At 41.7% G+C, this 23,278-nt stretch overlaps 1 protein-coding gene across 1 annotated transcript in view; it reads right to left on the bottom strand.

Moving 5' to 3' along the window:
* LOC109867253 (zinc finger protein ZFPM1-like) overlaps positions 1 to 22,782 on the bottom strand; it is a 92,763-nt gene extending 69,981 nt beyond the window's left edge. The window contains exon 1 of the mRNA XM_020456308.2: positions 22,344 to 22,782. Coding sequence (XP_020311897.1) covers positions 22,344 to 22,383 — 40 coding nt within the window. The 5' untranslated portion in view covers positions 22,384 to 22,782. The remainder of the gene's footprint in view (positions 1 to 22,343) is intronic.
* Positions 22,783 to 23,278: the final 496 nt, after the last annotated feature.

Below are 23,278 nucleotides of genomic sequence, written 5' to 3'. Positions count from 1 at the left end.
GTTTCTGACAGTTTGGGCAGAAATTCTTCGGTTGTGCAAACCCACAGTTTCATCAGCTGTCCGGGAGGCTGGTCTCAGACGAGCCCGCAGGTGAAGAAGCTGGATGTGGAGGTCACGGGCTGCCGTCATTACACGTGGTCTGCAGTTGTGAGGCCGGTTGGACATAATACCAAATTCTCTAAAACGACGTTGGAGGTGGCTCATGGTAGAGAAAATAACATTCAATTCTTTGGCAACAGCTCTGGTGGACATTCCTGCAGTCAGCATGTCAATTGCATGCTCCCTTAAAATTGTGTTGTGTGACAAAACGGCACATTTCAGAGGCCATTTATTGTCCCCAGCACAAGGTGCACCTGTGCAATGATCCTGCTGTTTAAATCAGCTTCTTGATGTGCCACAACTGTCAGGTCGATGGATTATCTTGGCAAAGGAGAAACGCTCACTAACAGGGATGCAAACAAATTTGTGCACAACATTTGAGAAAAATACGCTTTTCGTGCCTATCGAACATTTCTGGGATCTTTTATGCAGCTCATGAAACATGGAACCAACACTTTAAATGTTGTGTTTATATTTTTGTGCAGTATATTTATTTATTCCCCTTCTGGATGCATCTTACCAGATTTTTCAGGTTTGCATCAGTATTACATGGTGGCCATTTTGAGACCAGAAGGGAAACCAGAGTAGACTAGTTAAATACCAGAGAATCAGTACTGAGAATTAAAGCTATTGTATTAGAACAGGTGCAATTAATGATTAGGATGTAAAGCAGGGTCAAAGGGACGGCCTGCCCCTCTTCGTTGTGAGGGGAGAGCTCCTCAGCAGAAACCTAACAATAACCAGACCTGCTGTCATCTACGACAACACAGGCCTGTCCACTGTGTTCCTGCCTCTCTATTAGTGTCAGATTGAGGTCTGCCTTATCTAAGCCAAGCAGCGCTCTATGTGTCTGTGTGGATCATGAGGACGGGGGCTTTGGTCTGAGCAGAAAGACGTAGCGGGGGAAAAGGGTTAAACAAGGTCCAATCTCCTAACACAAAAACAACCACACAACACTAACCCTTTATTTTAAAACGTTTTTAAAAATAAAAAAAATAACTGAGAGGAAGAAAAACATATATTCTTAATTTTTGCGTCAACATTTTATCAGCCTCCCCATGAATAATCCATGCGGTAATTTCTTTCTTTCTCCCTTTTTGTTCCTGGCATTTTGGTGGAGCGAGATAAGGGGTAAAAAAACAACAGAAGGGCTAGGAGAGTGAAAAAGAGAGATAGATAACATTGATATCAACTCCTACACAACACAGTCATTCCCTTATCTAGGCTTTTTATCACCCCCCCCCCCCCCCACCCCCCACCCCGCTTCCACTCTCTATTCTTTATGGCCTAAAAGAAGGACTATTACCCTTAAAAATGAAGTCAGGTTTTGGTATCAAATTAACCTTATGTACACATTTTAACAGGCCTGTTAATGTGTATAATTCAGCAGCAGGGATAGCTGTGGTGAAATGGTCACAGGGGAGTATGGGGAAAAAGTCAAAGACAGTTCATTTGAAACCAGTGGGAGAGTAGCACACACTTGGAAGCAGACACAGACTCACCCTATCCTAAAGTCATGTTTCAAAGAAGAGTAAAAAAAATATTTCAGACAAGACTTATCATTTATCTCACTCACAGAAAAAAACACATCTGTAGTCTATCAAGGTCAGTTACTGTGCCCCGAACAAACAGCACGTTGTTACAGGCCGCTGTTCTCACAATGGCTACAGGTCTGTCTCTGTCAGGAGGGGGCCTTTTGGGGAGGTGTTCCTCTGCACCTCTAAAGGGGACAACCACCCACTTCCTGTTCTGAGGCTCTAACAGGGCCCAAGCTTGTGGGGACAGATTCCACTGTGACAGAGAGAGGGGTGGGACATTTTACTACTGGGATAGGCCAGTGAGTTGTTGCCATGTGCAATCAGCTCTTGTCTAGCTCGTGTCTATGTGTGCTACAGGCTATGTGAACAGCTCACCTGACTCAAAGCTATGACATACAACAAAGAGACAGTAGACAGGAAGAGTGACATCATATTACAATATGGGAAGAGGAGGCATGGAGGAATTCCACTCCTAATGGAACACTATTAATGAGAGGGAAAGAGAGCAGAGGAGAGGAGAGAGGGGTGAGTGGAGGAGAGACGACAGGAGTAACGATGGAAAGAGAGTAAGGGGAGAGAGAAGAATAAGAGGAAAGATAGGGAATGTGGATAAAAAGCAAATGGGTTACAGGATTTGGATGCTGGAGTCTATCCATCACTGATCATCCTGGTATCTCACTGGTGCAATCAGTGATAAAAACTCAACCTGGAAAAGCCTGTAACTCTGATGGGAGTTCATTGGGCTGTAGATATGGCTGCTGCCCACGCTCTGTACCGTTTCCTCTGGCCTCGCTGCTAATAGATGGCACGGACAACCAAAACAGCCAGACCCTATTATGTATACATATACAACCTAGATGTATAATAGACCTCCACACTACACTACCCTCAAACTTTCCCAATTATTCTATCATATACTCTATCCCTATACCTCCCCTCTCCCTACGACCCTGCTCCCTCTCAAAAAGGCCTACAAAGAAAGAGAAATTAAAAAGAGAGGTTTTTCACCCTGACGCACCCATCCTTTCTAGATAGAGGGAGAAAGAGAGAGAGAGAGAGTGATAGGGAGGAAGAGAAAGAGAAAAAAAATCATAATTTATCTGTGTATTATCAAGAAAGGCAGACACTTTAATCAGTCAGCTATGAAGTCAGTATTTCCATTCTTATCTGTCGCAGGAGTGGAAATGGAGAGCAGATAGCGCTCTGGGAGCCCATCGGTGGGCAGGAATGATAATGGGGGAGAGAGGGCTGGCTATTGGACCGCTGTGTCAGCCCTATCTGCACCCATTATCAACAGCCTTATCGGCACTGCCATCAGCCAAGCTGTAATGGGGCCAGTTCAACTTTCCACATTATCATACCGCCAAGACCTGGTTCAGTGAGGCTAGAGGTCTGACTAGAGAGAGAGAGAGAGAGAGAGAGAGAGAGACTTCTGCAACAGAATGAAGGATAAAGATAGAGTGAATAAAAAAGTAGGACTGGTAGATAGAGAAGAAAAAGAGAGCAATGAGGAGAATAAAGGGTTTTGGAAAACAGATAGATCATTTTTATTTAACTAGGCAAGCCTGGTATCGAACCAGGGTCTGTAGTGACTGAGATGCAATGCCTTAGACCGGTGCACCACTCGGGAGCTCAAGGTCACACTAACTACAGGAATTATAATAATTATCATAAATTTACAGTAACAACCAGGTATTTCCTTAGTATTTTACATGGTAATTCCACAACAATAATCTAATAATTAATAATAATAATTAATTGTGTTTGTTTATTTTGAGTTTCAATAAAACAAAGAATTACTAGGCACCTTTTCCAATTGTTTTAATTTATTTTAGAAAGTACCCACTGGCATCACAAAATGTCCTTGTATATACCAGGAAAAACAAGTAGAAACATAACCATGAGATAAAGTGCACATTCCTAATCCCATAGTTTATCAATATAGTCTACACAGGTTGCACTGGCTACGAACACTGTAGGTGGGTTTACGTACTAAAAGGATGAAAATTATGTTCGACATCTGATTGCCAACGGAAGTTGTTAAACCACCCGATTGCTCTTCCTCTTCCCCATTTTTACTCTCTTGTTGTTCATTGATGGTCAAGAAGGCAACTTCTTCATTTACACACTATATAAAGGAAATGAGTTTCAGCTGTGGTCATACTGTCTGACTCAATCTGCCATGTTATTCCGTCATCTCGTCTGAGCACAATAAGGTATTTCATTACGTGCACGTATCAATAAGATACTAAGAAAGGGAAAATATAAGATATAGTTTGGCATGGCATTGGAAGAAAACAAAGGGAGTGGTTAGTAACATGATGTCTGGACTACATCATCTCTCCTCACAACAGACAGACTTCTAAATGTGAAGGGGTGAAGAGTCACTGGACTTGGAGAGGGCTAGTAGTAATTGGGGTGGACAAAGACACCACCTAACCCATATATGGGTCTGATTGGCTCCCTATTCCCCTATGGTTTTACTGAGTACTCCAGAGCATATCTTAGCTCACTTAACCATCCCCATTTCATACTGTACACTGAAAAGTACTCCTTAATGACGTGTGATATACTACCTGTGGCAACTATCTAAATCCCCTCCGCCGAGAGAACTGTCTTTGACTGACAGGTTACTTATCAGCCACAGAGCAAGAACACACATGTTTTACACGAGAGCAATGCAAACCAGGCTAAGACCACTCACAAATCACAGGATTGGCCTGAATGAGTCATACTGTACACATGAGAGAGAGAGGAGTTACTGATCCCTGGTTCCTGCCTCAGTTCAACTGGACAGGGAGAGTTACTGGCCAGGGAGTGTTGTGTATCTGCATCCCAAACAGCATCCATTTCCCTACATAATGCACTACTTTTGACCACTAGAGCACTATACAGGGAAAGGGTGCCATATGGGACACATCCTATCTGGCCAGAGTGTAGTGTATGAGAGCAGACAGTGAGAGGAGCCGCTGGTCTAGACCACCTCTGTTAAGGTGGGTCCCTGGGGCAGTCTAGCATCTCCTCTTTCTGGGCCTTTGTCCCTGACGCCCTGCAGTTCTTATCGTCTATTTTCCTCCTCATACACACACTGTGTGTGTGTGTGTGTGTGTGTGTGTGTGTGTGTGTGTGTGTGTGTGTGTGTGTGTAATATAGATTGTTATGGGTGATCTGAGTGGAGGTGCAGAGTCATAAGTCCATGCAACATACTGTACATATATCATATTCTACAGGTCAAGAAGACACACTTCTGTGTACATCCCGTATCACAGTAGCGGTTGGGGGCAGGACCGTAGTGTTCCCGTTGTACTCCGTTCCCTCCACCTGCCTGCCAGCTATAAAAAGCAGGTCAGGCTGGATTGTTTGCCCAAGCATTTTTATACCCCGGAACCGAACAGAGCGCTGAACACAGTAGGAGTAAATGGCCTCTCTTATCGTCTTCGCTAGGGGGAACTTGTCATAACAGCGTCACACACTACCCCCCAGCCAGCGGCCTGCCTGCCGACTCAGCCCGAGTATGGCCATGTGGCCAACGGCTACCCAGGACACACATAGAAACACCATCTCTATCCAGACCTCTGCATCAAGACAATATATCAATGTAAAGATCTAACATACAACACCCACACAACCTTACTCCATCAATCATATCCTGAATAAAAAGTGTCATCGCATCAAACCATACCCCACATAAATATCACTCATCAACTGGATAACAGACACAAAACTAAAGAATTGTTGGTCTCATTTTGCAATGTGTCCCTAACGCCTATGTATTCATTTGGTTGTTACATAGGCAGGTACAGTGTAATTACAGTTTAGGTACACATTATTAAAAAGTCCTTACAACAGACAGCAGCACCAGCAGTGTTTAGAATGGAAGCTGGGACACAGCTGTTATGTACTTGAGGAAAGGGCTCTTTGCTTTAATGTTGTGGAGGTAAAAGTCCACCTGTACTACAGGAAGGCATATGACCACACCGAAGACAAAACACAGCAGTAGTTACTGCAAAAGTAAATAGTTTGACAAAGATTAGGCTACTCTAAGTACAGGTAACTGCCAAAATAATGGAAACACTTGGGTTACAAGTATATTGAAAGCAGGTGCTTCCACACAGGTGTGGTTCCGTGTGGTTCCTGAGTTAATTAAGCAATTAACATTATATTATGATTAGGGTCTTGAATAAAAATGCTGCGCAGGCCTTTATTTTGGCTACACCTCCTGGCAATGCCCCCGTCCACAGGGCACGAGTGGTCACGGAATGCTTTGATGAGCGTGAAAACGATAAACCATATGCCATAGCAGTCTCAGTCACCAGATCTCAACCCAATTGAACAATTATGGGAGCGGTGTCTGAGACAACGTTTCTCACCACCTTCAACAAAACACCAAATTATGGTATTTCTCTTAGAAGAATGGTGTTGCATCCCTCCAAGAGAGTTCCAGACCCTTGAAGAATCTATGCCAAGATACATTGAAGCTGTTCTTGCTCATGGTGGCCTAACACCCTATTAAGACACTATGTTTTAGCAGAGAAGTTTGGAACTCTTTCTTATTGGTCTATTAACTAATTTACCGCTTAGTGATGTCACCAGGCAGGCCAAAACTCCATCCCAATGAAAAAGGATAACATTTCAGCTCGTATTTTCAAACCGCATTATCATAGTTTTCACAATTTCATAGTATTATTCCAACCTCATAGTGTGGTAATCAGTGGCGGGCGGTGCCGTTTAGGTTTATGGCATGGCTTTATTTCCATTACAGCATATTGGATGACTGTCATTCATATTCAATTCACTCAGCTCAATGTAACATAAATAGGTTTAGGCTACTACATGATACACATATTTGCTCTATACCCATCATGAGGTTGCTAATTGGTGTAATCAAGGTGACAGACAGTAGCTAGGTTTCCATTTTGCAACAGATTTTCATGTGAATATTCTAAAATCTGAATAAAACATTATGCACATTTTCCCACCAGAGATGTGTTTACATCAAACTGACATTTTGCAGATGAAAGGCTGTGCGTAATGACGTAGTGCACATAAAAAATATATTTTGCCACTGAATTCCCATCTACAGAATGAAAAACACAGGTTAAATAGGTTTCCATGGCATTTTCAACCCTACTGATGGTTTTGTCACAAAAACTGTTGCGGTATACAACAAATGTGCCCACTCTGTCCTAGGCATTGTCAATCTAGCCAAGAGCTCACAGATACAGTGCGGGTAGGCTACCTACATGAGACGATTATGGATATAATTGGAAATAGTGGCGCCGGAGAGGATGGCCGCCATTTTACGGCCTCCTGACCAATTGTGCTATATTGTGTGGGTTTTTTTTGTGCTCTGATCCACAACCAATGCTGTACATAATGTTTTGGCCATCGTTTCATATGACCGAAAAGAGCTTCTGGACATCAAAACAGCGATTACTGACCTTGGGTTGGATGAGGACTTCTACTTCAACAAATTGAAGGCTAAGGACATAATGCTCATCCCAGACCAGGCCCAAAGCCCTGTCACTCGGAGGAGGCGGAGCTATAGAACTCGGCATGAGAGATGTTACGAGACTGCGACGGCGAGTACATAAGTGGCCATTACCCTCCGTTGTATTGAGAAACATGCAAGCACTGGAAAATAAACTGGATGAGCTTCATTCAAGACTATCCTATCAACGTGATCAGAAGAACTGCAATATACTATGTTTCACTGAGTTGTGGCTGAACAATGACATGGAAAATACAATATATTTTCCATAAATTGTCAGGACAGAACAGCTGCGTCCGATAAGTTGAGGAGAGGTGTTGTGTCACTTGGTCGACAACAATTGGTGCACAATCTGTAATATTAATGTCACGCCCTGAACTTAGTTATCTTTGTTTTCTTTATTATTTTGGTTAGGTCAGGGTGTGACAAGAGGTGGTTTGTTGTGTTTCTGTCCTGTCTAGGATTTTTGTATGTTTATGGGGTTGTTTACTAGTCTCTAGTGTTTTGTATGTCTATGGTTGCCTAGATTGGTTCTCAATTAGAGGCAGCTGTTTATCATTGTCTCTGATTGGGAACCATATTTAGGTAGCCATATTCCTTGGGTAATTTCTGGGTGATTGTCTATGTGATGTTGCATGTTTGCACTCAGTGTTGATAGCGGTCACGTTCGTTTTGTTATTTTGTTTGTTTGTTTAGTGTACTTCGTGTTCATTCATCTTACATTAAAAGTATGTATTCACATCACGCTGCGCTTTGGTCTCCTCACTACGATGATCGTGAAAATTAAGGAAGCCTCAAGGATCTGCACACCGAAAATAGAATGGCCTGGTGTAGACCACACTATCTGCCAAGAGACTTTCCATCCAAAAAAAATTGTAGCCGTCTATTTACCATCACAAACTGATGCTCGCACTAAGACCACACTCAACAAGCTGTAAAAGGCCATAAGCAAACAAGAAAATGCTCAACTAGATGCAGCGCTCCTAATGGCTGAGGATTTTAACGCAGGGAAACCTCATTTCTACCAACATGTCTCCTGTGCAAATAGAGGCAAAAAATGTTTAGCTCTAGATCACCTCTACACACAGAGATGCATACAACGCTCGCCATCTATTTAGCAAATCTGACCATAATTCCATCCTCTTAATTCCTGCTTACAAGAAAAACTCCAACAGGACGTACGGGTGCGATGAAGTGGATGCTAAGCGGACCTCAGAATGGGGCGAAGGTTCACCTTCCAACAGGACAATTGACCCTAAACACACAGCCAAGACAACGCAGGAGTGTCTTTGGAAAAAGTCTCTGAATGTCCTTGAGTGGACCAGCCAGAGCCCGGACTTGAACCCAATCGAACATCTCTGGAGGCCTGAAAATAGCTGTGCAGCGACGCTCCCCATCCAACCTGACAGAGCTTGAGAGGCATTGAGGAGTTTACCACTTCAGTCAATGGCTTCATTAATAAGAGCATTGACGACGTAGTCCCCACAGTGACAGTTGAAGTCTACATACACATTAGCCAAATACATTTAAAGTCCGTTTTTCACAATTGACAAATGCTGCCATCATTCCACAGTTTCTGGTTAGGGAAGGTTTTAAGTCACAGTGGGTACATCTCCTATACACTTCCTTACAAACTCGCTCTCCGAGTTAGCATATACAGTTGAAGTCGGAAGTGTACATACACCTTAGCAAAATACATTTAAAAACTCAGTTTTCACAATTACTGACAAGTAAAAATCCACTGCCTTTGGTCAGTTAGGATCACCACTTTATTTTAAGAATGTGAAATGTCAGAATAATAGGAGAGTGATTTATTTCAGCTTTTTTTTCAGAAGTTTACATACACTCAATTAGTATTTGGTAGCATTGCCTTTCAATAGTTTAACTTCGGTCAAACGTTTTGGGTAAATTCATCCACAATAAGTTGGGTGAATTTTGGCCCATTCCTCCTAACAGGGCTGGTGTAACTGAGTCAGGTTTGTAGGCCTCTTTGCTCACACACGCTTTTCAGTTCTGCCCACAAATAGGATGAGGTCAGGGCTTTGTGATGGCCACTCAAATACATTGATTTTGTTAAGCCATTTTGCCACAACTTTGGAAGTATGCTTGGGGTCATTGTCCATTTGAAAGGCCCATTTGCGACCAAGCTTTAACTTCCTGACTGATGACTTGAGATGTAATTTTAATTACACATAATTTTCCTCCCTCATGAAGCCATCTATTTTGTGAAGTACACCAGTCCATCTTGCAGCAAACCACCCCCACAACATGATGCAGCCACCCCCATGCTCCACGATTGAGATGGTGTTCTTCAGCTTGCAAGCCTCCCCCTTTTTACATAACGATTCTATTTTGTTTCATCAGACCAGATGACATTTCTCCAAAACGTACGATCTTTGTCCCCATGTGCAGTTGCAAACCGTAGTCTGGCTTTTTTATGGCAATTGGAGGTGTACCTGTGGATGTATTTCAAGGTCCACCTTCAAACTCAGTGCCTCTTTGCTTGACATCATGGGAAAAATCAAAAGAAATCAGCCAAGACCTCAGAAAAAAAATTGTAGACCTCCACAAGTCTGGTTCATCCTTGGGAGCAATTTCCAAATGCCCGAAGGTACCACATTAATCTGTACAAACAATAGTATGCAAGTATAAACACCATGGGACCACGCAGCTGTCATACCGCTCAGGAAGGAGACGCGTTCTATTTCTTAGAGATTAACGTACTTTGGTGCGAAAAGTGCAAATCAATCCCAGAACAACAGCAAAGTACCTTGTGAAGATGCTGGATGGGACATCGATCCCGAAGAAGTTGACCAACAACACAGTGTTTTAAAATGTAAGTAAGAAATGTGCTAAATAAACTAAAGAAAAACAGTAACATAATAAAATGTCAATAAAGAGGCTATATACAAGGGGTACCGAGTCAATGTGCCGGGGTACAGGTTAGTCGAGGTAATTGAGGTATTATTAACATGCAGGTAGAGGTAAAGTGACTATGCATAGATAAACAGAGTATGTGAAGAGTGTGAAGGAATGTAAATGTATGCGTGTGTGACATTTTAAGAAATACCGCTACACCCTCCGTCACAGGCAAAGTGTCAAGACAGGACCAAAACTGAATGCTACTACACCGGCACTGACGCTCGTCAAATGTTGCAGAACTTGCAAACTATCAAGGAATACAAAGGAAAACCCAGCCGAGCTGTCCAGTGGCGCCGAGCCTACCAGACAAGCTACATAACACCTTCTATGCTCGCTTCGAGGCTAGCAACACCGAAGTATGCATGAGAGCACCAGCTGTCCCGGACGACGGTGTGATCACGCTCTCGGTAGCTGATGCGAGTAAGAACTTTAAACAGGGCAACATTCACAAGGCTGCAGGGCCAGACGAAACACCAAGATGCATACTCGGAGCATGCGCTTACCAGTTAGCAAGTGTCTTCACTGACATTTTTAACCTCTTCCTGACCCTGTCTGTAATACCCAAGTTTCAAGCAGAACACCCTGTGCCCAAGAACGACAAGGTAACCTTTCTAAATGTCTATTTTATCACTCACATCTGTAGCCATGAAATGCTTTGAAAGGCTCACAATGGCTCACATCAACACCATCATTCCGACACCCTGGACCAACTCCAACAGATCACGCAATCTCTATTGGGCACCAAATTGCCCTTTCCCACCTGGACAAAAGGAAAACCTGCGTGAGAATGCTGTTGACTACAGCTCAGCGTTCAACACCATACTGCCCTCCAAGCTCATCACTAAGTTAAGGACCCTGGGATTAAACACCTCCCTCTGCAATTGTATACTGGACTTTGATGGGACGCCCCCAGGTTGTGAGGGTAGACAACAACACATCTGCCACGCTGACCCTCAACACAGGGGCCCCTCAGGGGTCTGTGCTTAGCCCCCTCCTGTACTGCCTGTTCCTCCACGACTGCATTGCTGCACACGACTCCAACAACATCATTAAGTTAGCTCACAACACAATGGTGGAAGGCCTGATCACCAACGACGACGAGACAGCCTACAGCGAGGAGGTCAGAGACCTGGCAGTGCGTTGCCAGGACAACCTCTCAAAGTAGGCAAGACAAGGGAGCTGATTGTGGCGCAATCATATCGAGGGGGCTTTAGTGGAGACGGTCGGGAGGTTCAAGTTCCTCAGTGTCCAATCACTAAGGACCTATCATGGTCCAAACACACCAACACAGTCGTGAAGAGGGCTCAACAACGATTTGGCATGGGCCCTCAGATCCTCAAAAAGTTATACAGTTGCACCATTGAGAACATCTTGCATACGGCTCAGTACATCACTGGGGCCAAGCTCCCTGCCATTCAGGACCTCTATACCAGGCCATGTCAGAGGAAGGCCCTAAAAATTGTCAGACTCCAACCACCCAAGTCAGTCTATTGTCTCTGCTACCACATAACAAGCAGTACCGGACCACCAAGTCTGAGACCAGCTTCTACCCCAAAGCCATAAGACTTCTTAACAGTTAATTAAACAGCTACCTGGACTTTCTGCTTTTCACCCCTTAACTTCATGTACATAGTACTTCAATCAATCACCTAACCATTTCTCACATAATTAATTTTACCGACATAAAAAGATCCCACAATGTCGAACCAACAAATTGTCTGCTGGCAATTCATGTTTCCATCAACGGTCTTGACTTTTTTCATGCATGAAGTAATTCATCCGCATGAAATGGTTGGATGAAAACATGGATAGCGACACATTCAATAAGGCATTTGATGTTTTATTTTTCCCTTATTTTACCAGGTAAATTGACTGAGAACACATTCTCATTTACAGCAACGACCTGGGGAATAGTTACAGGAGACAGGAGGGGGGATGAATGAGCCAATTGTATGTTGGGGATGATTAGGTGACCATGATGGTATGAAGTCCAGATTGGGAATTTAGCCAGGACCACGGGGTTAACACCCCTACTCTTACGATTAGTGCCATGGGCTCTTTAGTGACCACAGAGAGTCAGGACACCCGATTAACGTCCCATCTGAAAGACGGCACCCTAGAGGGCAACGTCTCCAATCACTGCCCTGAAGCATTGGGATATATTTTTTTAGACCCGAAGAAAGGGTGCCTCTTACTGGCTCTCCAACACCACTTCCAGCAGCATCTGTTCTCCCATCTAGAGACTGACCAGGACCAACCCTGCTTAGCTTCAGAAGTGAGCCAGCAGTGGGATGCAGGGTGGTATGCTGCTGGCTTGCACACTCTTGCTGCATCAAGGTGATCTCGGGTGTAGTTATTAGTCCAAACAGTTGCAAAATGGAACAAAAACTACAGTTTCTATAGGACAAATTCAGGTAGGTCCATCCCCGTTTCATTACGTTTAAAAAAAAGTTTTGCAACAGAATCGGCTGAATTAATACACCCCTGATAACCTCTCCAAGCCAAACCTTCATACCATAACTGCAAAACATTAACCACTACGCAGCCTACATCATTGACACCATATTAGCCAATGCCATAGTCAAGATAGCTACTAGAATTAAAGGGAGTAAGTAAACCGACAATCCATGTGTATAATCAAATTTAAGGTTGTGTCTCTCAAATTTGTAAGAAATGTAATTGTTCAAAACTTTAACTTATATATATATATATATACACACACACACACACAGTGGGGCAAAAAAGTATTTAGTCAGCCACCAATTGTTCAAGTTCTCCCATTTAAAAAGATGAGAGAGGCCTTCATCATAGGTACACTTCAACTATGACAGACAAAATGAGAAAAAAGAATCCAGAAAATCACATTGTATGAATTTATTTGCAAATTATGGTGGAAAATAAGTATTTGGTCACCTACAAACAAGCAAGATTTCTGGCTCACACAGACCTGTAACTTCTTCTTTAAGAGGCTCCTCTGTCCTCCACTCGTTCCCTGTATTAAATGGCACCTGTTTGAACTTGTTATCAGTATAAAAGACACCTGTCCACAACCTCAAACAGTCACACTCCAAACTCCACTATGGCCAAGACCAAAGAGCTGTCAAAGGACACCAGAAACAAAATTGTAGACCTGCACCAGGCTGGGAAGACTGAATCTGCAATAGTTAATTAAGCAGCTTGGTTTGAAGAAATCAACTGTGGGAGCAATTATTAGGAAATGGAAGACATACAAGACCACTGATAATCCACACGCAAGATATCACCCCGTGGTGTCAAAATGATCACAAGAACGGTGAGCAAAAATCCCAGAACCACGCAGGGGGACCTAGTGAATGACCTGCAGAGAGCTGGGACCAAAGAAACAACACACTACGCCGCCAGGGACTCAAATCCTGCAGTGCCAGACGTGTCCCCCTGCTTAAGCCAGTACATGTCCAGGCCCGTCTGAAGTTTGCTAGAGAGCATTTGGATGATCCAGAAGAAGATTGGGAGAATGTCATATGGTCAGATGAAACCAAAATAGAACTTTTTGGTAAAAACTCAACTCGTCGTGTTTGGAGGACAAAGAATGCTGAGTTGTATCCAAAGAACCCCATACCTACTGTGAAGCATGGGGGTGGAAACATCATGCTTTGGGGACTGTTTTTCTGCAAAGGGACCAGGACGACTGTTCCGTGTAAAGGAAAGAATGAATGGGGCCATGTATCGTGAGATTTTGAGTGAAAACCGCCTTCCATCAGCAAGGGCATTGAAGATGAAACGTGGCTGGGTCTTTCAGCATGACAATGATCCCAAACACACCGCCCGGGCAACGAAGGAGTGACTTTGTAAGAAGCATTTCAAGGTCCTGGAGTGGCCTAGCCAGTCTCCAGATCTCAACCCCATAGAAAATCTTTGGAGGGAGTTGAAAGTCTGTGTTGCCCAGCAACAGCCCCAAAACATCACTGCTCTAGAGGAGATCTGCATGGAGGAATGGGCCAAAATACCAGCAACAGTGTGTGAAAACCTTGTGAAGACTTACAGAAAACATTTGACCTCTGTCATTGCCAACAAAGGGTATATAACAAAGTATTGAGATAAACTTTTGTCATTGACCAAATACTTATTTTTCACCATAATTTGCAAATAAATTCATTAAAAATCCTACAATGTGATTTGCTGGATTTTATTCCCTCATTGTCAGTCATAGTGTAGTGTACCTATGATGAAAATTACAGGCCTCTCTCATCTTTTTAAGTGGGAGAACTTGCACAATTGGTGGCTGACTAAATACTTTTTTGCCCCACTGTATATATATATATATTATATCACAAGATACCAGTCAAAAGTTTGGACACACCTTTATTTTTACTACACTGTAGGATAATACTGAAGACATCAAAACTAACACATATGGAATCATGTAGTAACCAAAAAAAGTGTTAAATAAATCCAAATATATTTTAGATTTGAGATTCTTCAAAGTAGCCACCCTTTGCCTTGACGACAGCTTTGCACATTATTGGCATTCTCTCAACCAGCTTCATGAGATAAAAAAAAGTTAATTTGTGGAATTTCTTTCCTTCTTAATGCATTCGAGCCAATCGATTGTGTTCTGACAAGGTAGTGGTGGTAAACAAAAAATAAATGGTAAAAGACCAAGTCCATATTATGGAAAGAACAGCTCAAATAAGCAAAGCGAAACAACAGTCCATCATTACTAAGGTCAGTCAATCAGGAACATTTCAAGAACTTTCAAAGTTACTTCAAGTACAGTTGCACAAACCATCAAGCGCTATGATGAAACTGGCTATCATGAGGACCGCCACAGGAAAGGAAGACAAAGAGTTACCTCTGCTGCAGAAGATAAGTTAATTAGAGTTACCAGCCTCAGAGATTGAGGCCCAAATAAATGCTTCACAGAGTTCATGTAACAGACATCTCGAGGGATGCACCGATATGATATTTTTGGCCGATACTTGATATTTTCCTTGGCAAAAAAAAAAGACACCGATACCGATAACCAATGTTTCAAATTTTAGTGGCCTTTGAAGCATTCTAGTACAGTTAAATAGTTAACACACATGGACGCAGCGGTCTAAGGCACCGCATCTCAGTGCAAGAGGCGTCACTACAGTCCCTGGTTCAAATCCAGTCTGTCTTACATCTGGCAGTGATTGGCGCACAATTGGCTCAGCGCCGTCTGGGTTTGGCCGGGGTAGGCCGTCATTGTAAATAAGAATTTGTTCTCAACTGACTTGCCTAGTTAAATAAAGTTCACACACACACACACACACACACACACACACACACACACACACACACACACAGACCCCCCAAAAATGTGGTTGGCATTTACTTATGTCCCCATTACCAGTAAAACATAATCAAAAACTATTTATTTCACTTACTTGCTATGCTGTATCATTGTTAATTTCTTCAGTCGTTTCATTGTCAACCAGGATTTCTATGGAACACCGCTTGGGTCTTTGCGTGTCAAAAAATATGTGTCAAGTAATACTATTTGACGTGTCAAATAAGCTTGTTGAACAATCAGGATTAGAATATGACTGCACGTCACATAATAATTTAACGCATTCACAATTTTTTTTACGTAGTTATTACACAATCACTCCTATTTCATATGTCACAACGATCCATCGATATGTATGCTATGATGCTGGTAAAGTTGTCTCGCGCACCTACAGTGCTGGTCATAAAAAAAAGCTAGTTAGCGAGCTCATGGATGCAAACAATGTTCTTCCCCAAAAACATAGCAAAACGACAATCTGTTTCAGTAGCTCTAGTTAGCTAGCCAACTATATAGCTAGGTGTCATCGTCTAAAATAACCTTAATTTATAAGACAGTTCTTATTTGATTAATGGTGGTCGGACCCATCTATGTGAAGCTAGCCATAATAAGGATTAGCCATAATAGTGGGCTTTGCGGTTAGCCTTCAAAATAAAAGTATGGCATAATTCTACTATTTGTATTCATTTGCATCACTGTCAATTACATACTTTTATTTTGAAGGCAAACTGCAAATTCCACTATTGTGCCTAATCCTTATTGTGCTAGCTTCACAACACATAACCCAGTCCGGTCGAGCGTGACTAGCAATATGAAGCTAGCTGGCTGTTTATAACGTTAGCTTTGGGAAACAGGGTTAAGTAGCTGGATAGCTATTTATTTTCATGAACTGACGTTTAATTTCAATTGGTGAACAACAAGTGGCAACCTAGCTAATACTTACTCACAAGGATTCCTAAATCATTGCTAAGATTAATGAAAATTACTGTAGTTTCTACTGTTTTCAGGCTGGTTGTATTGGTGCTAGCTAGGTACGAAGCTAAAGCTAGCTACCCCAGAAGTTGCGGTCGAACAAATTATGCTTTATTACCAATGCGGTATTGTAAACACATCGTTCGTGGCCGGTGTTTGCAGACTTTTTGTACAGCTTTGACAGTGCTACTGTATATTTTTTGAAGCGCAAAGACCCAAATGGCGTTCTATAGTATGCATGTCGTGAAGCTAATAGCAGTAACTCCGGTAGGGCAACATCTGAAAAACAGAGCACTTGGTAGTCTGTACCGGTGCTTGACCAGTCGGCGAAAGCCAACATCACCCACGACAGAAAACAGTTGATTGTCAAGGGCAATGAATTCTATTATCTTGGCTTTAATGGATTTTGCCTTTGAATTGTCTCACTGAAATGTTCTTACTCTTTCAAATGACTGCTCGACTTGTTGACTGCTCGATCCACACAAAAGATATTGTGGGCTAGGTTAGGAATGCTGTGTTGCACGTGTAGCGCAAAATTTTATGTGGCGTCATTACGTCATGTATCTACATTATATAGGTATTCACGTCAGCTTTGACATCAGTTTTGCACATCGGCATTAAACTAGACATCGGACCGATACCGATGTTGGCATTTTTAGCTAATAATCATCCGATTCCCATATGTTCACCGATATATCGTGCATCCCTATTCACAACCACAGCTTTCTTCAGCGATACGCCATCCCATTTGGTTTGCGCTTAGCGGGACTATCTTTTGTTTTTCAACAGGACAATGACACAACACACCTCCAGGCTGTGTAAGGGCTATTTGACCAAGAAGGAGAGTGATGGAGTGCTGCATCAGATGACCTGATCGAGCTCAACCCAATTGAGATGGTTTGGGATGAGTTTTCCTGCTGTTCTAGACATAATATGGACTTGGTCTTTTACCAGATAAGGCTATCTTCTGTATACCACCCCTACTTTGTCACAACACAATTGATTGGCTCAATGGCATTAAAGAGGAAAGAAATTCCACAAATTAACTTGTCAAGAAAGCTGTTAATTAGAATGCATTCCAGATGACTACCTCATGAAGCTGGTTGAAAGAATGCCAAGAGTGTGCAAAGCTATCATCAAGGCAAATGGTGGGTACCTTAAAGAATCTAAAATATATTTTGATTCATTTAACACTTTTCTGGTTACTACATGATTCCATATGTGTTATTTCATAGTTTTGATGTCTTTACTATTATTTTACAATGTAGAAAATAGTAAAAATAAAGAAAAACCCTTGAATGAGTAGGTGTGTCCAAACTTTTGACTGGTACTGTATGTAATATATATATTATATATTATATTTTATATATATATTATAAAAACAAAGAAAAATCTAGTTTTTGACTGCACTGGGCCTTTAAGTAAGTATTCTCTCTTTATAGGCGGTTCTTGCCTCAGAGGTCAGAGGTGAAACCGTTTACAATGGCTCCAGGGGGGCCAAAGAGCAGAGCATCACAATTCACGCTACATGGTCCCCAGAGTAAATAGCAGGAAGGTGTAATAACTCATCCACACACCAAACAGGCAACATTTCCTCTGTAACCCTGCCAACTTCCCTCCACTAACAGGCCACTCACCCATTCCAATAACACTGTTCACAGTCATCAGCTCTATAGACCATAACGTAAGTGCAAAATAAACTGATACACACAACACTCCACCAACAAAATGAGCAAATCCCTAAAAATAATGTTCTCAAACTGAACATACTATTTAAAACCATCTCAATTCCAACTTAATCGGTCATCTAATATGTAGAAAAATCAACCACTTTAAGCATTATGCTGATGCTGTACTTTTCTCTCATTTCCCCCCCTTTTTAGCAGTATCAAGTTATGCTCCTCATTTTTCGCCAAAAGAAAAAACACATTCAAGATAATCATCGATGAACACAAATTTCCCTGCATCTCAATGGTATCTTACATGGAATCTACACTGAGTAATATGTGGTATTAGTTTTAATTAAATTAATCAACTACAATGCTTGTTAGGAAAAAAAATGGGGCGGGGAAAAAGATGAGGTTGAAAGAGGGAGGGAGAGAAATGCATTCACACCTATCATCTAATTATACAACAACATTAATCACATTAACGGTGGAACTGATTGCCAGGGTCCAGGCCTTGCTGCTCCTACGTGTCGCTTTGCTATTGCAGTGGAGTCTTAGCTCCTGCCTGCTCTGTGCTGATAACAACTCTAATCATACTTGGCAATCTCTATCTGCACCGGAGATCGGCCCCCAGGGCTTATCAAAAGTTCACATCGAGCTAAAAGCAGAACAAATAAGGAAAAACAAACAAGAGAAAGCCACCAAGGCACTGTGTGTATATATGGGCATATGGGTTTATGAGTGTGTGTGTTTGTCTGACACAGTGGTTTTCTTTGGTACTGGCTTGGGAAGATTGGATCAATGTTTCAATTGTATAACTATGAAACTGTCATGTGAACCAGAAAGTTAAAAGTATATGTCAGATAATATAGAAAAGGGTTACAATCATCCATACAAATGTTACAAATATAAAATCTAAATTAAAAAGTTGATGCATAAATAAACATCCATGGTCTGAAGAGATAAGGTCAATGGGTAATTCAGAGGTGGCTGAACCTATAGATATGACATCATGGTTTCTATAGGAGGCCATGCATTATTCATGGTGACCTCTGAGCTTTATCCGTGATGTCATGAGGGCAGAGCTGCAGAGAGAGTTGCAGCTGTATCTGTGGATCTGCCTGAGCTTATCTACCAGTGATCAGCAGGCGGCCTTATCAGCCCTGCACATCTCAGAGGGGAAGCTGCCTGCTTTTAAACCTACAATACATCCATCTACCATGTCTGTATTCCAGGCTCTTTTTGTTGTTGCCTTATCAGACCTGCCATCCCTGTTTCTGGTCTTATCCTCTTCTCCCACTTTTTAAAGTATCTAGAGATACACCCAGCTAGTCCCAAACAACAACACAAACACAACAAAGATGAGAATGCAGCAGCCGAATGTAATTATAATGCAAGCTCCATCCCAATCGCCTTCATCTGTCTCATGCTCATAATATCGGAGAGCGATCGCCGCCCTGCTTATCCTGTCTCCCATCTCAACCGCCAAAATAAAAGCCCTGGGATCCGGATGCAGTGGGTTGCATGCATATCTTTCCATCAAGGAGGGATGGATAATCAGTTTGAGAGATCTTCACCGTTGGGAAAATGACGCACAAAAGAAGCAGACAAATATCTAACCTGAATTTAGGCTTTCAGCTTCCATAATGCTGGACACAACATTTGTTGTTGGACCATCATTCCAAATGCTGTTACCATCATTCCAGCAAATGTGCTATAACCATAACATAAAATACAGGCTGGTACGAAGAAGCAAGCTTGTGATGCTTATGGAACAATATTGTGGACGTAATCCAACCCCAAGACTTTATCACCACTCCTCCTCCATTAAAATGTCTGCCAAGGCACAAGAGAATCATGGGACTTGTTTCTCTGTGCACCGTCAAGAGGCCGGGGAAGCATGATGGTGTAAGAACTGATAAAGACAAAGGCTATGACAACCCTGAGACGCATACATCCTTTCCAGGGTCTGGACTATATCCACATTCCACGCGAGACCGATGTGTGATCAGTTGATAGAACACTATTGATAGACCACTATGAAAAGGAAATAACAAATATTGTTTTTTTTGTATTATTTAAATTACAACTAGCTAGGCTACAGAACATCAACAACATAACATGAAGAGGATTTGACTTATAGTCAAAGACTTTAAAACCTCTCACTATCATGTAGCCTTTTCCAGTGGCAGCTTTGATGATGGCATGTTGCAGATCCTATATGGGCCATTGGCATGAACGCCCAATGGTGTGCCTTTTACTAGAAGCTTTTTATGAGCACTTTAAACACAGTGCCTAACATATACTAATGTTACCTTATGTGATTTCTCTTTCCTTTTCAAGAGTCGCTTTCTGCTTTATTTTTGAGCAGCCCTTCCAAACTCAACCTCCAAGATATTGCTACTGTGTTTATCAGACCAAGGCATCTCTTCTGGATGAAGAACTGAAACAGTGCATGGCAACAGAGCAAAACAACTTCTCAGCAGTAGTCAGTAAGTGAGGGTGTGTGTGTGAGAGAGAGAGTAAATATTATTAATATTTTCATTAACTGCATAATCATGCAAACCTTCACACAATTTGTAAACAGGAAGAACTTGTCAAGCAAGGAGACCAAGCACCAGACCAAAATAAAAACAATTTTAAATGGAAGCCTATGCATTATGTAGTTAAAAGGATAGATTAAAAAATATCCTACTGTAACCCACTATCAGCAGGCAAGATCAGCTAGGCGCGCTATCTGGTGTCCCATCTCTGGAAAAAGAACAGTAAAGCCTGGGGAAAATGCAACGTCAGCCTCAGTGCAGCCTCAGACAGAAAACAAATAAAAAAAGATCCAATTTTAATCTTTATCTCGTCTGAGATCGGATCGCTGTATATCTGTGTTCACATCGCCTTTTTCAGAGAACAGTGACGTTTCCACAACAGAATTAAACAGGAAACCACTGTTTCAGTTCAGTTGCCAATGGACAAAACGTTTTTAAAAGAGCAAATTCAACTTTTTATTAAGCCTACAGCAACTGTAAATAAAGAGAGACTGCAAGTTAGGCTAAATGGCCCTAACTAATTAGGTAACACAACGTTTAAACCTCCTGCGATAGACCGCATTAACCATTTTTCAAATGTAACCTAGCCTAGATCTAAATGAATAATAGCTTTCACTCTATGATGTTTCACATTGTTTAATCATTTATTGCACACTCTCACTGTGGAGAGTTGAGCTGGAGAGCCTGCAGATGTTGCTTGCCACTGAGTGAGATGTGCTTTACATCACATTTAAAATAAAACATGACATTATTTTGAAATAATTTTGAATATATATGCTATAGTAGGGCCTATTTAGCATTCATAATAGTAGGCTAGCCTATGAGCTCAATGTTATGCTAGCTGACTATATTTTAAATTGGTTTGTGTCAGTAGTCTAGGCTATCAGTAAAACTGTTGGCTACCCTACACAAAATGAAAAAACTAGATTAACTAGAAAACTAACTAAATTAGGTTTGCAGGTAAATGCTAGAAATATTATTTTGGTCACTGCTGAATTTCACAAACCTGTCAAAGTGTATATTTCACACTCACAACTGCACAATGACACTTAAAGGGGAAATCTGCAGGAACTACATACATTTTGTTGACTTAAAATCAATATTTACCCATTGATTCTTGAAGAATATAACTTATACATGCCTCATGAGATTAGTTCAACTCTTGTACCCCATCACTGTACATACCATCACTGTACATACCCTACATTACTCATCTCATATGTATATACTGTACTCTATACCATCTACTGCATCTTGCCATCTTTATGTAATACATGGATCACTAGCCACTTTAAACAATGCCACTTTTATATGTTTACATACCCTACATTACTCATCTCATATGTATATACTGTACTCGATACCATCTACTGCATCTTGCATATGCCGTTCTGTACCATCATTCATTCATATATCTTTATGTACATATTCTTCATCCCTTGCACTTGTGTGTATAAGGTAGTTGTTGTGAAATTGTTATGTTAGATTACTCGTTGGTTATTACATCATTGTCGGAACTAGAAACACAAGCATTTCGCCACACACAAATAAAATATGATTTGATCAGAACCCAAAATATAAGATGGTTTTGAGATATTCCAATGTTCGTAAACAAAGTACTTGTAAACAAATGCTGTATAGCCTCAAAACATGGTTACAACTCTAATGGTCCCTCCTTGCATCCATAGCTCTTTGAGAGTGGTTACATTTATCCAGCCCCATCCCTGTTGTTTAGCGAAACAGTAGAGGGGATCTCGCTTTGTTATTGTTTCAACAGCTGATTGCCGCTTTAAAGATAAATGTGAACTTATTTGTTCTTACGTTTGATCTGCCGGGGTTTGCTCTGCTTTCTTCGGGACATGGCTTTATCCTGTTCTTGTTCAGCTGAAAAGAAGTGATCTTCTTCCCAAGAAGACCTCTACTAGCAATGAAACACAGCTCGATCTCCACCCGGAGATATCCGCATGACCTGCACTTTGATATTATTTGACGCGCGATAACTACCTGTGGTCAAGTAAGCTTTAGTTACTTTTAAATGTCTTCCCAGATGTGCGGTCTTCTCCTAGCTCTTCCTCCTCTTCCTTGTGATGTCTTGACTGTCACCGAAGGGATGCCAGTGCCTGCAGTTGTATCGCTATCATTATTGTATTAAATGTTGCCGCTTGATTGTTTTCGTTTTTCCTTTATGTTTTTCCCTAGTCCGCTCCACGCTCTAGTACAGGCAGCCAGTATCAATGGAGCGCGAGCATGACACTAAACAGTACAGCTGATATGGAGACATGACACGCCCCTCTAACGCCACCTGCGTCTGACGTAGATATAGCGTCTCGATGATGGGCGTCAACAGTTGGCCCCGAAATCCTTGATTGTATACCTACTTAGATTTCATACATTTATTACGTTTATTTTGACTGTTTATCTTAACTTATCTAGGTTTATCTGGAAGGTTTATCAAAAACTGAAATTATTCTGGCATTTATAATTGCATAATCTGGCAATAGTAGCCTATGATTCACGGCAAATCTGTAGCCTATCTTTATAATGTACAAACTATAAGGCTAATAGTCCATCCCTTGTAATTTGCCTACAAGATAAAAGACAGTTATGATAAATAATATTAAAGTTGATGAGAAATTAAGACATGCATAAGGAAAGTATTTTAGGATAATACAGTGCCACCGACACGGCCCGGTACCAAGGACTGCGGGTCCCCCCTCTCCTTCTCCGTGGTCTACCTGAGTAAGACATTTAAACAT

Source organism: Oncorhynchus kisutch, linkage group LG22 (assembly GCF_002021735.2).
Source record: "Oncorhynchus kisutch isolate 150728-3 linkage group LG22, Okis_V2, whole genome shotgun sequence".
NCBI lineage: Eukaryota > Metazoa > Chordata > Actinopteri > Salmoniformes > Salmonidae > Oncorhynchus > Oncorhynchus kisutch.
This window is presented reverse-complemented; position numbering and strand designations above follow the sequence as displayed.